Here is a 17,665-nt window from a genome sequence, read left to right on the forward strand (position 1 = left end):
ATCCTGGTAATTCATGTCTCTCGGATGAGACTGAGCCTGATATTTAGCCTCACTGTAACAAGCTTTAGCTTCCTGATAACTTTTCCCAATATCACCAATCACTTCATGATTAAATTTCTTGAGGCAATGCTTTACTCTCATAAGTTTTAAGTAGACCCCTTTTAGTCCTCTAGTAGCCATCGGTCTCTTCCAATTTTGCTCCACTATGGTCTTGAAATCGTGATGATCAGCCCAGAAATTGTAATACCGAAATGGTTTTATCCCCATTGCCTCTGTAGCTGTAGCTGAAACAACACATGAACAATGATCTGAGATTATTTCCCAACTAAAACGAGCTGCAGTGTTAGGAAAGAAATCATGCCACTCCTCATTGACAAATACATGATCTATCTTGGAATAGATTCGATTGGTGCCAGCTTGGTTGTTAGTCCAAGTGAAAATCGAACCATGACTTTTGAGAGCTTCAACACTAGTCTGAGCTAACCATTGATTAGAGTCAACCATTTCATTTTTCATAATGGGATTCCCTCCATTTCTGTCATCAAAATTAAAGACTGAGTTAAAATCCCCAAGAATTAACCATGGTGAAACAGGAAATTTAAGCTGCACCAGATTTTGCCATAAAGTCTTCCTATCTTCAATGGTATTAAAACCATAAACAAATGTGAGACAAAAAGCATTAGCTTGACCAGCCATTTTAACCACACAGTGAACATGTTGAGACGATTCAACAATTACTATAACTCGAACAAAACCCTTCCTCCATATAATCAACAACTTGCCCTCAACAGTAGAGCTATTAAAGAAATCCCAGTTAGCAAATTTTTTATCCATCAACTCCTGAACTTTATTCCCTTTCAACTTAGTTTCTAACAGACCCCCTACTCCAATTTTATTCACATTGCAAAACTCCAACACAGAATCTTGCTTATCCTTGTTATTCAATCCCCTAACATTCCAACTTCCTATGTTGCAACTATCCATGATTAAGTAGAAGTTAAACTAGGACCCTTTGTCTCTTTACACTCTACCTCCTCTTCCACATATCCCTCCTCTTCCTGCAAAATACTGAACTTATTCACAGACTTATGCCCAACTTCTTGGTCATGATCTGTAGTAGAACCTGGAACAGGGTCCTTCATTCTTGACCCAGCAGCTCTTCTAGGAGTTTTCCAATCAGCATTAATCAGCGAGTGATCATCTTTCTTACCTGAACCAGATGGTTTCAACTTAGAGGAAACAGGAACTGAAATGGGAGGATTCTGTGTGAGTTCCTCTGGTTTAGTCACAGGATCCTTCCTCTCTATATTCCTCACTTTCTTCTCAACTTCCCTTTTCCTACAGTCTGCCATGATGTGGCCATAACCCAAACACGTTTTACATTTCACTAGCAACCATTCATAATCTATCCCCTGCTCTACCAACTGACCATTTTCATTAAGAAATTGAATCACTCTTGGTGGTGCATCCGTGATATCCATCTCAACCAAAACCCGAGCAAATTGAACCCTGGTACGATCCCTAGTATGCTGGTCCACCATAATAGGCTTCCCAACAGTACTAACCAATGCACTTAGGCATTTGTTCCCCCAGTATTGAAGACCTAAATCGTGAAGTCGAATCCATAACGGAATAGAACGGATTAGCTTCACCGCATCAAGATCTGATGACCAGGGTCTGACTATAACTGGTTTTCTATCAAATTGAAGAACACTAGTCTCCAAAACGAGATCTCTAGTCGCCTCATCATTGAATTTCACCATTGTTAATCCCATGGTCATACGAGCTATCTGCGCAATCCCAAGATGACCCCAAATTCGCTTAATATACCCCTCAAATACCGCCATTGGAGGGTTCGCACCGAGTACCATACAGATTACAGTAGAACTCCAGTTCGCAGTTTGGATCTTCACCTCCTCAGGGTCGACTTGAGCAATCTTGATGCCATTTTTTATCAGAGGTTCCTTGTATGTAAGATGGGGGTCACGAGCAAATATGTTTTCCTTTGCAAATGAGTTCCAATGCTTTCGTGCTGAATCCTAGAATTTCTCCTGACCAGTATCAGCATCCATCTCTTCTTCCACTACCCGAGCCCAATTCATACTCAGTCGCCGATCTTGAGTCAGAGAAGGAGTAATCTCAGATTCACCATCAATAATAAATTCTGTTATCATATCTTCCTGCACAATTTCCCCATCAGTTATAGTTTCTGCTATCAAATTTAATCCATCAGGAGACAGCACACCACCAGCTTCTTCCTTCTCATCATTCTGACTACTGTTGGATCCATGCTCAAACAATCGGGGTGCAGGCTTTCGGACCACACGCTTCTTCTTCGCCATGGAAGAGAGAAAACCGGGAACGATAGCTCTTTGTTTAGTAAGGCCCTAGTACGGTTTGCTAAGCATATTGAAGTATTAAAGTATGGAATTTTTAAGAAATGGTTACTAGTACGGTTTGCTAAGCATATGAGATGAGAGTAATTTAGATTTGGATTACAGATGTGGATAGACATCTTAGTAAATGTGTTGTATATAATAAAGACTATATATGACAGGACCGATAAGAATTAAATATCCTTATAAACTTGTTGTTTGACATAAAGATTTAATTCTTATCATAATAGAAGATCATTTGTAGATCGGTCTAAATCTTGAGTATTCATGAACTCCTGTTTGTGTTTATTGGATCTTTTGATTCACTCGTTAAGGCCTCTTAGAATAATGAGGCTAATGACTTTTGTTTTGGAGATTCAATATCATGGATGGCTGGGAACATGAGTTACAATATTAGAATCCATGCTTTCCTAACAGATCGAATATTGGTTCCCTTAAGGGTTATTTCTGGAACTTAATAGTTATTGAGCTCAAATATGTAATTAGATTATAGAATAATTAATCGCTAGTGAATTAATAGTACTTAAGGATCAATAGGTAATTAGAAGGGTAAAATAGTAATTTTGATCAACTTTAATTAACGAACCAATAACGGAGGACGGAACTACATATATTTGTTGGTTTTTATTGATCAAATCAGAGATTATGCGCAGCGGAACAACAATCAAATTGTCAGATTAATCCCATAAGATTTCTAGATCTACTTCTTCACACTCATATATATATTAAATCAAGGACAAGAATAAAAACATTACCTCAGGTCCTTCCTTGCTGCTATCTTTTCGTATGGCTGAATCCTTGAGATCTCACACCAAGATCTTCCAAAATGTTCTCAGTCACCCAAAGAACGAGTGTGGGCTCGCTATACAAATAATAGGCAATAACTATTTATCAGATATTCTCAACACATGAGATCTGATAAAGTTTGGACCTAGGTTTTGTGAAGAACAATGACCTTTGTTTTTGTCACTGATCTTTTTCTCTGAGAGAATCCTAGATATTTTTCTATCCCTGAAAACTTACGTTCTATGAAAACTGATATCCAATATTTAATAATATCCAATATATTAAAATATTTTTTATTTTAAACAAATTCAAAATAACTGATCAGTTATCAGATTTTTGTTTAAATAATAATATTTAAATCAAATCAAAATATCTCATTATTTATTTAATATTTAAATAACTAAAATTGTGGAATCAAGAGACCAAGTCTATCTCTTATGCGTGTAGCACAGTGCCTGTGCACTGTGCCACACGTGTACCACATGCATGTGCAGGCATGTGATTTTTCCCAATTTTATTATTATTTAAATACCAAAAATCCCAAAAATAAATTAATTCAAAATTAATTATATTTTTGTTTAATCAAATAATTAATTAATTCTTAATTAATTAATTACACATAATTAAACAATAATTATGTTTGATACATAGAAAATATTTTACTTATCACATAAGTCATTTTTGCCCATTTTTGTATTTGCCTTTGACAGTGATTGTTTGAGCCATTCTGGGGACCATGGACCTATAACATTAAGCTCCAATAAATCGAAACTAAATAATTAAACTCTTTAATTATAATAGTTAATTTATTAATTCTGATATTACTCCACTATAAATTCAGAACTGCACACTTTATGTTATAGATATACTTTTACAGAAATCTTTTTCTTAAGTCGTCCATTGATATAACCATCTTACAATAGTTCAACCCTCTAATTAATTAGTTCATAAATTAGAATGGAAGAATTACCATTTAACCTTTCTAATTTACTTCTTATTCCTTAAGTACCATTAATTCACTAGTGAATAATTAATCTATAATCTAATTATAGATTTGAGCTCAAAATCATTCAGTTCGAGAATTAACTCTTAAGGGAACTAATATACGATCCGTTAGGAAAGATTAGATTCTGTATTGTTGATACATGTTCCCAGCCATCCATGATATTAAATCTCCAAAACAAAAGTCATTAGCTTCATTCTTTGAAGAGACCTTAACGAGTGAATCAAAAGATTTAATAAACATGAACAGGAGTTCATGAACACTCAGGATTTAGGTTGATCTATAAATGATCATCATTTATGATATGAATTACAAGTCTTTATTGTTAAATAGTTTTTGGATAAAGACTTTAATTCATATCGGTCCATGTCATATATAATCATATTATATAAAGCACCTTTACCGAGATGTCTTTCCACATCAATAATCTGAATCTAGATTATTTGTATCATTATGATACTCAGTAAACCGTACTTACAACTCCAATTAAAGAATTCCATAACTTTAATTTGTTGTTGTTGACTATTTTTATTCATTCATGTGATCTTAATTATCTCGTACTAATACAAGATCACACCCTCAATAATGAATATGGAATTTTTATGATATTTACAAAATTATTCAAACAATAATTTAACAATCTAAATATGACAATAATAATAAACCATTGTATTTATTTATTCACAGAAAAAACAAATGTCTTTACATGCTTTTAGGACACACTCCTAACAATATTGATTATATCAATGGACTACAAGAAAAAACTCTGTAAATATAATTCTATAAATACTTAGAGTGTAATTCCATATTTATAGTGGAGTAATCATGAAATTAATAAATAAGATTATTAAATTAAAAAGTTTGATTAATAATCTGGTTTGTTGGAGTTTCGTATTATAGGTCTATGGTCCCCAGATCACCTCAGTCCTACACTGTCAAGGGTAAGGATGTCAAAAGAAAGATTTGTAGAGAGAATGACTAAATTTCAAAGGAATTAATTTTCCAGGGCAAGGAAATAATTATGTGATAATGATGGGTAGTTGATTAATTGTGAATTAATTAATTATTTAACTATATAGTTTTTTTTTTTTGAAAAACTATAGGTTAAAATTAATATTAATCTTGTTTGGATTAATATAAAGAGAGAGAATAATAAATATCTTATTTAGAATATGATATTTATTTATTTAATTTAAAACTGATATTTTAAGATAAAGTTAATTTTGAATTAATTGATATTTATGTTGGGATAAATATATTGTCTTAAAAGTTCATTAAATAAACAAATGAGAAAATTAGGGAAACCCTAATAGGGTTAGGTGACACACATTGTACAACACAATGTGTGGCACCTAACTAAGGGATTTTTATCCCTCAGATTTGAATTTCAAATAAATTTATTTAATCAGTTATTTAATTATTATTTTTAAATATGATTTAAATAAATAATTAAATATAAATATCAGATCATTTTTAATTTGAATTTTAAAAATATTATTTAATTAGATTAAATGTTTTTATAAGTCGGATAGTACGCGACTTTCAGAATAAGGGTTTTCATAATTTACAAACTCCCTCTGTAAAGCGATATTTTTCTCTAAACCTGAAAACTATTCTAAAACCTCTTCTCTCAGTCAAACCTCTCTAGTTCTCATGTGTTAAGTACATCTAGAGAGTCACATAAATCAACCTTTTGAATCTTATGTGCCCACACACGTCCTTGTGTGTTTAAGGGTTGGTCTGGAAGATCAAGGTGTGAGCTTTCAGATTACTGGATAGGAAGATTGTTGATTTTAAACAAAAAGACTCAAGGACACTTGATAGGCTACAAGAGGTAATCTCTTATTTGTTTTGTATGTAATTTAATGTTTATATATGTATATGATCCTGGCTGGTATTAATATTTATTAAAAATAGATCCATATACTCCGATGCGCACCTTTGATTTGATCATTTAATACCAACAGTTGGAACCTGAACCTTAGATTCGGGACAAAGCATTTAAATTTCATATGAAGTCCATAACGGTCCAGGGCGTTGGAACCTGAACCTTAGATCCAGGATAAATCAGTTAAATTATATCTGGTAAGTCCAAAACGGTCCATGTCGTTGAAACCTGAACCTTGGTTTCAGGATAAATTAATTAACTTTCACAATTTTCCCCCTAATCATCCTAGTTATTGGAAACAGGATTCCACGTTTAAAAAATTCATGCATAGTTGTAAAACACTTAGTGAATTTTTAAAGAAATAAATGAGTATAAAGCGGGAAATAAAGATGTGCAAGGATAGCCGATATAATAACTAGATAATAAGATAAATAATTGTCTTAAGTGCATCCGCGCCCATAAAAAAGATTACCAAAAAAGTATGTACCACAAAAAAAAGGAAGTCCTAAATAAAATTACAAAGGCTCAGGTCTAGGCTTCGTCCTGATCCGGGACATCTAGGGCAGCTTCATCTTGTTGACCCTCGGCAAGAAGCTCCGTGTCTTCTTTCTCCTTGGCCAAAAATTCGGCTCACTTCGCAGCTGGATCTTGATAGACTTGGAGATTCATATTTTTGTCCTGGAGCCAAGCCATATAAATGGATTCATCAAAAGTGGCCGCCAGCAACTCATCAGCTTGCTCCTTATCCTTGCGATCCTTCTCGTTCTGCTCCCACTCCAGCTGGGCCTGGGCCTCCAAAGCCTGGACTTGGGTCCCGAGAGACTCCACCTTCTCCCGCTCTTGACGCAGCTGGGTCTGAGTCATCTCCAAGAGTGTCTTGATTGAAGCTTCTGAGTTGTGGGCACTGGAAAACTCCGTCTGCAACTTAACTAGCTCCCCGGTCAGGTTTTCCATCACCTTCTTGTGGTCAACATCTTTCCTAGACAAGACTTCCTCATGCTGAGCTTGGATCCGGGAAATCTCCTTGTCAAGAACCTCCTTGGTAGCTTCCTGTTGGTTAACGATCCCCTCCAACTCCGTCTGGGCCATCTCGAACACCAAGTCCGCATTCCTATGAGCCAGCAATGCATCCTAGATCAAAACAAAGTTAGAAACAATACAAAAATAGAGAATAATAATACAGAAACGAGACAAACAAATAAGACTTACCGTCATGGCCTGGTGACGGATGGCTTGGGAGATGAAGAGGGCATCATCACTAGCCAGGGTGGGGTAGCATTTGAGCCGGAGGCAAGACATGGAAGTCCCCACTTGGGCCAGCAAGTCTGCGGCGAACGGGGCCAAATCCTTCCCCAACTTAGGCCGAAATCAAAGCTCGGCTCCCAGCCGATCCACGATCTATTGAGGAGAGTTGAAAGCCTCGAGATTCCCAGAGAACTCCACGTTCCGGCAAGTAGTCAAAGCCCAAGCCACCTCGTCCTATTTGTCATGGCCCTCATCCCAAGCCCTAGACACCATCCTCATCCTCTCCTCCAAGATAACTGACTCCCCTTCCGCGGGAAGAGCCGATTTGATGGGAAGCATGGGAGTGTCTGGGAGCTCCAGTGTAATAACGAGACCGTCTTTGAGAGAGTGCGCCTCGATCACAGTGGAGTCCTCCACTGCCTTGGCCTTCTTGGCTTGCTCCATGGACTTTGTGGCAGCGTCATCCGCCTTCCTTTTTTTTGCACCGCCTTCTACTGAAGGCTCCTGCTCAAAATTTATGACTTGGAGGGGAGCAGGTGGGAGTAAATGTGGCTCAGCAGATGCCATGGTGGCTGGGGCGACAGCTTGAGATCTCTCCAGGGCCCTTGCGGCCATTTCTGTGGGCTCGGCCATCAAGTTGATGATCTTTGTCTTTGCCGAGCCCTTGGCGGCCTTCTTTGCTGCTGCCTTGGCCCCGACAGCCCTGGCCTCAATCATTTCTTTCATCTTGGCCATGGGATCATCCATGTCTGGTTAACTTGAAGTAAGAACAAAGTACAAATTAATAACGAAGCGGGAAGGACAAATAAATAAAGAGCATATGAAACAAAATAAACATGCACGTCTAAGTCCTCCGGGACGGACCCTTATTTATGAAACGAGCCCGACTTAATTCTCCTAGGGAAAAACCATGAATTTGTGTTAGGAACTATTCTTAGTGCGCAGTGGAAATTGTGGTAATGGTAGTATTGTATACATAAAAAAAAATTCATATAAACAACTTTATATGAGGATCCTTTAATATGCAATATGTTAATCAACAAGATATGCATATGTAAAAATAATACGAAATAATTTACCTCTTGTAGCCTATCAAGAATCCTTGAATCTTATATTTCGATCTTCCTATCCCTGCTAGAGTACTCACACCAAGATCTTCCAAGACGTTCTCTATACCTCAAGATGTAGGTGGGCACATAGAGAACAAGAATCAAAATTTGTGAATCAAAAGTATTCTCAACACATGAGACTCTTGATTATAGGCTGGAGAGAAATGTTTATCTTTTGTGAGAAAAAGTGATCAACTTTTTCTGATTCTCCTTGTAAAAGTTATTGCTCTCCTATTATCTATCATATAGAATATATAGGTATTATTATCATAATAATAATAATCAAACAAAAATTGGTCATCTTAATGATAATAAAATAAATGATAATTAAAGAAAAAGTCTTACATTCCATTATAAAACCTTTTTCAAAATGTTTTATTAATTAATTAAAATAAATAAAAAAAATAATTGATCAACATCAGTAGTGGTACACGCATAGGGCAGTCCAAGAAGCCCTATGTGTGTAACACTTCCCTAAAATAAGAGAATTTGATTTTTCATGCATATTTATTTTAATTAATTAATAATTAGAAATTCAAATAAAGTATCATTTTTTGAAGGAAAAGATAACAACTTAAATTTCAATTTTCAAAATTCAAAATTCAAAATTTGAATTTCCATTATCATCTTATTATTAATTAAATAAATATAATAATAAAAACCAATTTTGAATATCCATATTTATCCTTTCTCACTTAAATAAAATAATTGATAAAATCAACTTCTTTTATTTCTATACAATTTTTAAACTTGCATTAATGCATTCAATTATCACATAATTGTATATTTATTCTGAAGAATAAATATTCTCTCAAATAGTACATTCATAGTTTGACCATTGTATTAACTATTTACCTTGAATAGTGTTGATAGAGCTGCCCCGGGGACCTATGGACCAATAATTCCAAGCTCCTATAAATAAAATACTATTAACTAAAACTCTTTGATTCAATAATCATATTTATTAATCTCACGATTGCTCCACTATAAACATGAAACTGGACTCTTGAGAATTAAAGACATATTTTAGAGTACTTTATTGCAACCATAAAGTGTCCATTGATATAATCATTACATACAATTTACTCCTCTATTGATGATTCATAATTAAGTGGGAATAAAATTACCATTTTACCCTTTTAATTATATCTTAGTGTACCATTGATTTTACTAGTGAAGGTTAATTCATAATCTGATTATGAATTTGACGGCAATAACCTTTTCAGTTCCAAAAGCCAACCCAATACGTTTGCTACGAACATGAGGCACATGTCCTTGTTTCTGATACGAACAAGGATGATCCATTAACCTTTAAAAAAGCAATGGATGATCCTAAAAAGGAGAAATGGAATCGATGTATTCCAATTTCGTCTGGAAACTTATGGATCCCCCTGAAGATGCCAAGCCCATAGGGTGTAAGTGGGTATACAAGAAGAAAATAGGTGTAGACGGGCACTACAAGATTGATTGGATCTTCGTCCTGAGTGATCCCGGTACATTCTACGATGAAGTCGCCCAGGGCCTGTCCCTTGATGGAGATTCTGGGAACGTAGGCGATATCAAACTGGCTCAACTCCATGGCCCAATTCAAAAGTCTTCCTGATGATTCTGGTTTCTATAATACTTGTCATAGGGGATGGTTCTTTAGTACCTTGATGGCATGAGCCTAAAAGTATGGTCTTAACTTCTTGGAAGCGGTCAGTAAGCAAAATATCAATTTCTCGATCAAAAGGTATCTGGACTCCGCGCCCAACATCCTTTTGCTTACGTAATAGACCGGGAGTTGGACTTTTCCCTCTTCTCGCACTAAGACGGGGCTTATGGCATGTTCTGACACGACCAAATATAGGTATAGTGGTTCCCCATCCACCGGCTTCAACAATATTAGTGCTTGAGCTAAATGTTCTTTCAATTTTTGGAAAGCCTATTCACACTCGGTTGTCCATTCAAATATCTGGTTTTCACGAAGTATGTTGAAAAATGGGATGCACTTGTTCGTGGACTTTGACACAAAGCGGCTCAAAGCAGCTATTCTTCCCATCAAGCTTTGAACGTCTTTGTGTTTCCATGGCGATGGCATGTCAATCAAAGCTCTGATCTTATCCGGGTTGGCTTCTATCCCTCTCGAGCTTACTATAAAGCCTAGAAACTTCCTGGATGCCACGCCAAAATTGCACTTTTTGGGATTTAGCCTCATCCTGTACTTCTGGATAATGGTCAATGCTTCTGCTAGGTCATCTGTAGGCTGGGCCGATGTCTTGGATTTGACCAACATGTCGTCTATGTAGACTTCCATGCTCTTTCCGAGTAGGTCCCGGAACATTCTGTTAACAAGCCTTTGATACGTGGCTCTGACATTCTTTAGCTCGAAAGGCATGACAATATAGCAGTATACACCATTGTCCGTCTAGAAGCTGGTGTGTTCCCGGCCTTCTACATGCATTGAAATTTGATTGTAGCTGGAGTAGGCATCCATGAAGCTTAGCAACTCGTATCCAAAAGTGGCATCCACCATTTGGTCTATCTGGGGCAATGGGAAGCAATCCTTTGGACACGCTTTGTTGAGGTCCGTGAAATCTATACAAGTTCTCCATGTCCCATTTGGCTTTGGCACCAACATTGGGTTTGCCAGCCATATGGGATATAGTGCTTCCCGGATGAAGTTGATCAAGGATAATTTTTTGATTTCTAATTTGAGGGCCTCTGCCCGTTCCGTGCCCAATGGCCTTCGCTTCTGTTGGACTGGAGTTGCGTTCTCATCGATGTTCAGGGCATGATATAAAATGTTACGGTCATATCCGCAAGTGACAAGGCCAGGACGTCCTGGGTTTCTTTTACTCGGGCGACTATGGCAGCCCTGACCTCCAGATTCAAATTTCTTCCTACTCGGATTACTCTGGATGGATCGGTGTCACTGATACACACCTCTTCTATCTTCTCCATTGGTACTAATGCTTTGTCCACCTCTATTCGGGGACCCAATTCGTCATCTTCCCAGACCACCCCCATGCTGGCTGTGGCTATGGGACTGGAGCGACATCCTCCTCTTCTAGAGGCTCTTCGCGGACCATGAAGATTGGTCTAGAAGACACATGATAACACTTATGGACACTCTTCTGATCTCCAAGTACTATCCCCACTCCGTCGTTATCACACGGGAACTTTAAGCATAGGTGGCTGATGGAGGTAACGACACCAAAATCAACGAGACGCCCAAAAATCACATTATACACAGTGGGACAATCCACCACCACGAAGGTGCAGTATTTGAAAGTGTTTTGAGCATCATTTCCCAATGTAACCGAGAGATGTATCTTGCCCATCGGGAGCAATGAGTCTCCATTGAAGTTGTATATCTACGTTAGACATAAGGCTAGGTCCACCTCCGTTAAGTGGATTGCTGTGAAGGTCGGCTTGAACAAGATGTTCACAGAACTTCCATTGCCTACCAACACTCGGGATACTCTTTTGTTGGCGATTTGGGCGTCAATGACCAAGGGATCGTGATGCGGGAAGTTGGGCATCTTCCTCCGTGAATGTTATTGGTAAATTCATCAACTTTGGGCATTGGGCCAGAGTTTGGACCAACATGCACATCTCATCTTCGTGGTAAAGTTCACTGAGATACCTCTTTTGGTCATTTCGGGATGGTCCTCCTATGTAATGCTCTACTACCTTAGGGCCACTACTAAGTGAGTTTAAAATGTGCAATTAACTCGCTAATCGAGGTTTTAAGAAAAAAGTGTAATTAAATCATAATCAGAGTCATAAACTTGAGAATAAACCTTTTAATGAAAATTTATAAGACATTTAACATTTGGGATCCCAAAAGTATTGTTCAGAAATATTTACAACTCAAAATGTAATTAGAGTCGACTAAACAACAAAATTCAAGTTTTGTACAAACATCTCTCAAAAACACCCCTGGCCGTGGCAGCTAGACAGACTGGACATGTACGCACCGTTCATCCCGCTCGCCATACTCAAGGTTGATCGACTCTCCCTTTGCCTTTACCTGCACCATAGAGCACCTGTGAGCCGAAGCCCAGCAAGAAAACCGTCACAAGTAGATAATAAACGCATAACAAACACTTAATATAAAATCAAGCTGACACCAAGGCATACATGTACGGCCATGCCATCCCAGGTGCTTTACCAGGCTCTGGATTCGCGGTCTAGATCATAAGGATATCTGAGGTATCCCTTGGGGTCTCACCCTGGCAGCTCGCACTCCGCGTGCTAAACGCTGCACTCGGCCCCTTGCCGTTCTCGGCCTTTGCTGTTCCCGGCCTTTGCCATTCCATCATTTACATACCCATATGATAAAGCTAAGCAGAAATCTAAACATATATAAATTCAATCAAAGGGCCATGCCCTGCAACACATTCATATAGGGTTGAGCCCTGCAACTCAATCATATAGGGTTGAGCCCTGCAACACAATTTCTATGGGAACAGTAGTTTTCTTACCTGTGTCCCGAGCTTTCTAAGCACCGATGTCCCGTACACAGTTCCCTAGTCCGAGCCTCGCTGAAACCCTTGTACAGAATTGAATCCACAACTCAGTTCCCTAAGCTCTAAGCTGCCAAAACTCTAGCTTGGTTCCTAGCTTCAATTCCTTAGTTTTGGCTGGTTTTCTCCAAGATGTCTCTAGGCCTTCAAGAAAGTAAGAAAACCAGAGCAAAGGAGAGGGAGTGGGTCGGTTTAGAAAAAAATTCCAGGGGTTTCCTATATTTTGTTTTATTTAACTTAAATCTATGTGGTTACCTCAAGGCTCGGGGTACCAAACACGTCCCCAAGGGCAAAATGGTAAATTTTCCCAATATTCCCTCCTAAACATTCTAACCTCAAATATATCTCCAAATATTTATTTCCATAACCTGATAACCCCATAAGACATCTAATACCTGAAATACCCCTCGACTCGCCCCAAGTCAGATATTCAACCCCGTTGTGACTTCTTGGCTAACGGCTCCCTAGGACTGTCTCAGATCGTGCTACACAAATATGTCACAAGCATATCTCATTTGTACCCTCAACGGGCTAAAATTACAAACATGCCCCTAATATCCAAACAGGGCCCACATGCATATTTAATTCAACTAAACATGCATCTCTATAACATATTCACATATTATAATCGTAATTCACTTATTGCCCTCCAGGCACACTAATCAAGGCCCTAAGCCTTATTAGCAAATTTTGGTCGTTACAACTATCCCCTCCTTACAGAAATTTCATCCTCGTAATTACCTGAACAACTCGGTATACCGCCCCCTCATCTCTGATTCAAGTTCCCATGTCGCCACCTCAACCTTGTTGTTCCTCCACAACATTTTCACCAAGGCGATGGTCTTGCTCCGCAAGACTTTATCCTTCCGGTCAAGAACCCGAACCGGCTTCTCCTCATAGGTCAAATCCTGATCCAGCTCCAAATTCTCATAACTCAGAACGTGCATCGAATCTGACACATACTTCCAGAGCATGGACACATGAAAGACAACATGAACCCATGATAAAGCTGGAGGCATCGCTAGTCTGTAAGCTAATTCTCCAACCCGTTCCAGAATCTCAAAGGGGCCAACAAACCTAGGGCTCAGCTTACCCCAAACACCAAACTGTTTCACTCCCCTCAAAGGTGAAACCCTAATAAGCATATGGTCACCAACCTGAAATTCCACGCTCCTGCGTTTCAGGTCTGAATAACTCTTCTAGCGACTCTGGGAGGCGAGCATTCATGCTCTGATCTTCTCAATCACCTCATTGGTCCTCTGAACCATCTCAGGACCCAAATAACTCCTCTCACCCGTCTCGTCCCAATGAATAGGTGATCTACATTTTCGCCCATAAAGCATCTCATACGGAGCCACTCCGATAGTCGCTTGGTAACTGTTGTTGTACGAGAACTCAATCAAAGGAAGATACTTACTCCAAGATCCCCCAAAATCTAGCACACAGGCTCGCAACATGTCCTCCAATATCTGAATCGTCCTCTCAGACTTCCCATCTGTCTGAGAATGATAAGCGGTACTAAACCGTAACTGCGTGCCCATTGCCCTCTCTAGACTCTCCCAAAACTTGGAAGTGAAGGTGGGGTCCATGTCGGATACTATCGACCTCGGAGCCCCATGAAGTCGAATAATTGCCTTCACATATAACTCGGCATACTGCTCCACAGTATAAGTCAACCTGACAGGTAAAAAGTGGGCGGACTTGGTATACCTATCCATAATCACCCACATGGAATCATGTTGTCCCATGGTCTTCGGCAATCCAACCATGAAGTCCATGGCAATATCTTCCCACTTCCACTCCGAAATCCCTAGAGGCTGCAGCAACCCTGCTGGCCTCTGATGTTCAGCCTTGACCTGCTGACAGGTTAAGCACTTGGCCACATAATCCACCACATCCCTCTTCATACCTGACCACCAATACAAAGTCCTCAGATCCTGGTACATCTTCGTCGTACCCAGATGTAAGGAATAGGTAGTGGTATACAGTTCATCTAGAATCCCTCGCCGGATATCTGCATCCATCGGAACACAGATCCGACCCTTGTACTTTAGTAACCCCATCTCCGAGATAGAAAAGTCCTTAGCCGCTCCGACCAAGACGTTCTCCCTGTAACCTCTCAACTGGGAATCATTCCCCTGTGCCTCCTTGATCCTCTCAAGGAGCGTAGACTGAAGAGTGATGTTGGCTGACCGACCAACCACCAACTCTATACCCGCTCAAGTCATCTCCTCCGCTAGCTTGTCGGATATTTGTCTCGAACTGAATAGCTGTCCTAGGCCCTTCCGGCTCAATGCATCAGCAACTACATTAGCCTTCCCAGGATGGTACAGGATATCACAATCGTAATCCTTAACCAACTCCAACCACCATCTCTGGCGCATATTCAGATCCTTCTGAGTAAAGAAGTACTTCAAACTCTTGTGGTCGGTGTATATCTCACACTTCTCACCATATAGGTAATGTCTCCAAATCTTAAGTGCGAATACCACTGCCGCCAACTCCAGATCATGCATGGGATATCTCTGCTCATATTCTTTCAACTGTCTCGATGCATAGGCTATCACCTTACCAGCTTGCATCAGCACACACCCCAAACCATGTCTGGAAGCATCACAATAAACCACGAACTTCTCATTATCTGTCGGCAGACTCAACGCTGGCGTTGTGATCAGTCGCCGCTTCAACTCTTTGAAACTGTTCTCACATCTATCTGTCCAGACATACTTTGTCTTCTTCTTTGTCAATTCTTTCAACGGTGTAGCTATTCTGGAGAACCCCTTAACAAACCGCCGATAATATCCTGCCAGTCCTAGAAAACTCCTCACTTCAAGAACATTGCTCGATCTAGGCCAATCTCTAACCGCCTCAACCTTACTTGGGTCAACCAGAATCCCCTCCTTACTGACGATATGGCCCAGAAATATAACTTGTGGTAACCAGAATTCACACTTGTTGAACTTAGCGTATAACTTATGCTCTCTTAACCACTGCAATACCAAACGTAGATGCTGCTCGTGCTCAGTCTCTGACTGTGAGTACACCAGAATATCGTCGATGAACACAATCACGAACTTGTCTAAATAATCCTTGAAAACCCTATTCATCATATCCATAAAAGCTGCTGGGGCATTGGTTAATCCAAAGGACATAACCAGGAATTCATATTGTCCATATCTCGTGCGGAAAGCAGTCTTTGGTATGTCCTCCTCCTTGATTCTTAACTGATGGTAACCCGATCGAAGATCTATCTTAGAAAACACTGTCTTTCCCTGTAGCTGGTCAAACAAATCATCAATCCTAGGCAATGGGTACTTATTCTTAATGGTCAACTTGTTCAACTCCCTATAATCAATACACATCCTGAGAGATCCATCCTTCTTCTTGACAAACAACACTGGAGCACCCCATGGCGAGAAACTCGGTCTGATGAACCCCAAATCCAGTAACTCCTGCAACTGAATCTTCTACTCCTTCAACTCTGCCAGAGCCATCCTGTAAGGTGTCCTAGATACTGGCTCCGCTCCTGGTACCAACTCTATGACAAAATCAATTTCCCGCTGCGGTGGCAGCCCTGGCAGATCTGTTGGAAATAAATCAGGACACTCGCATAACAATCTGGTCTCCCCCAGTCCAACCAGCACAACCTTAGAGGTATCCACAACACTCGCTAGGAATCTTATGCAACCTCCCTGCATCAGGTCCCTAGCCTTTAATGCTGAAATCATAGGTACCCGCGGTCCACCAGCTATTCCCACAAATACAAAGGGTACCTCCCTTTCCGGTTCAAAAGTCACCATCCTGCGCTTGCAATCAATTGTCGCCCCATACTTCGATAACCAATCCATTCCTAGGATCATATCAAATTCATCCATCGCAAGCTCAATCAAATCAGCAAACAATTCCCTACCATTTACCTCTACTGGCAAAGCTCTAATCCACCTCCTAGAGACTACCAATTCCCCAGTCGGCAACACAGTCTGAAAACCCCTAGCATACAAAACACTAGGTCTACACAGCTAATCTATCACTCTAGCAGACACAAACGAATGAGTAGCTCCCAAATCAAACAATGCAGTATAAGAAGATCCAGCACTAGAAATGTGACCTGTCACAACTGAGGGGCTAGCCTCTGCCTCCGTTTGAGTCAAAGTGAACACCCTGGCAGGAGCGAGACTGTCGCCCTGCTTTGGCTTCTCCTTCCTGGCTTGTGGGTAGTCCTTCTTCAAATGATTGGAACTCCCACAAATAAAGCAGGCCCTAATCCTGCACTCACCCTGATGTCGTCGTCTGCACCGAGGACACACTGGAAAGCTCCTCCAGTTGTCACTTCCGCCCTGACGGCCACTAAAACCACCCCGTGCCCTCCTATCAGAACTGGGAAGAATAAGGGTATCTGGGGCGTTCCTCTTCTACTCATTGGAGTCACTACCCCGACTGAATCCAATAGAATGAGGCACTGTTCTCTTGGCATTGCGCCTAACAGCGCTCTCTCTCTAAATCTGGTCCTCGACCCCCTCAGCTGTAAGGGCCTTGTCCACAACCTGAGCGTAGGCAGTAGTCTCTGGATCTGAAGTGATCTTCACATCACGGGCGATCATAACATTCAATCCTCGTACAAACCTATCCCTTCTTGCCGCATCTGTTGGCACTAGATCTGGCGCAAACTTCGCCAAATGATCGAACTTCATAGCATACTCTGTCACGGTCATCCAGTTCTGAGTCAG

The 17,665-nt window shown here is 39.9% G+C and overlaps 1 protein-coding gene across 1 annotated transcript; it reads right to left on the reverse strand.

Annotated features, from left to right (window-relative positions):
* Positions 1 to 986: 986 nt before the first annotated feature.
* Positions 987 to 1,847, reverse strand: LOC133832127 (uncharacterized). Its single transcript, XM_062262510.1, has one exon. It carries the CDS (start codon positions 1,845 to 1,847, stop codon positions 987 to 989), a length of 861 nt encoding a protein of 286 aa, XP_062118494.1.
* Positions 1,848 to 17,665: the final 15,818 nt, after the last annotated feature.

This window comes from Humulus lupulus, chromosome 4 (genome assembly GCF_963169125.1).
Source record: "Humulus lupulus chromosome 4, drHumLupu1.1, whole genome shotgun sequence".
Classification (NCBI taxonomy): Eukaryota; Viridiplantae; Streptophyta; class Magnoliopsida; order Rosales; family Cannabaceae; genus Humulus; species Humulus lupulus.

What these genes read in the sequence shown, in the direction of transcription:
- LOC133832127 (XM_062262510.1), bottom strand. Translation starts at nt 1,847, where the DNA reads ATGGCGGTATTTGAGGGGTATATTAAGCGAATTTGGGGTCATCTTGGG.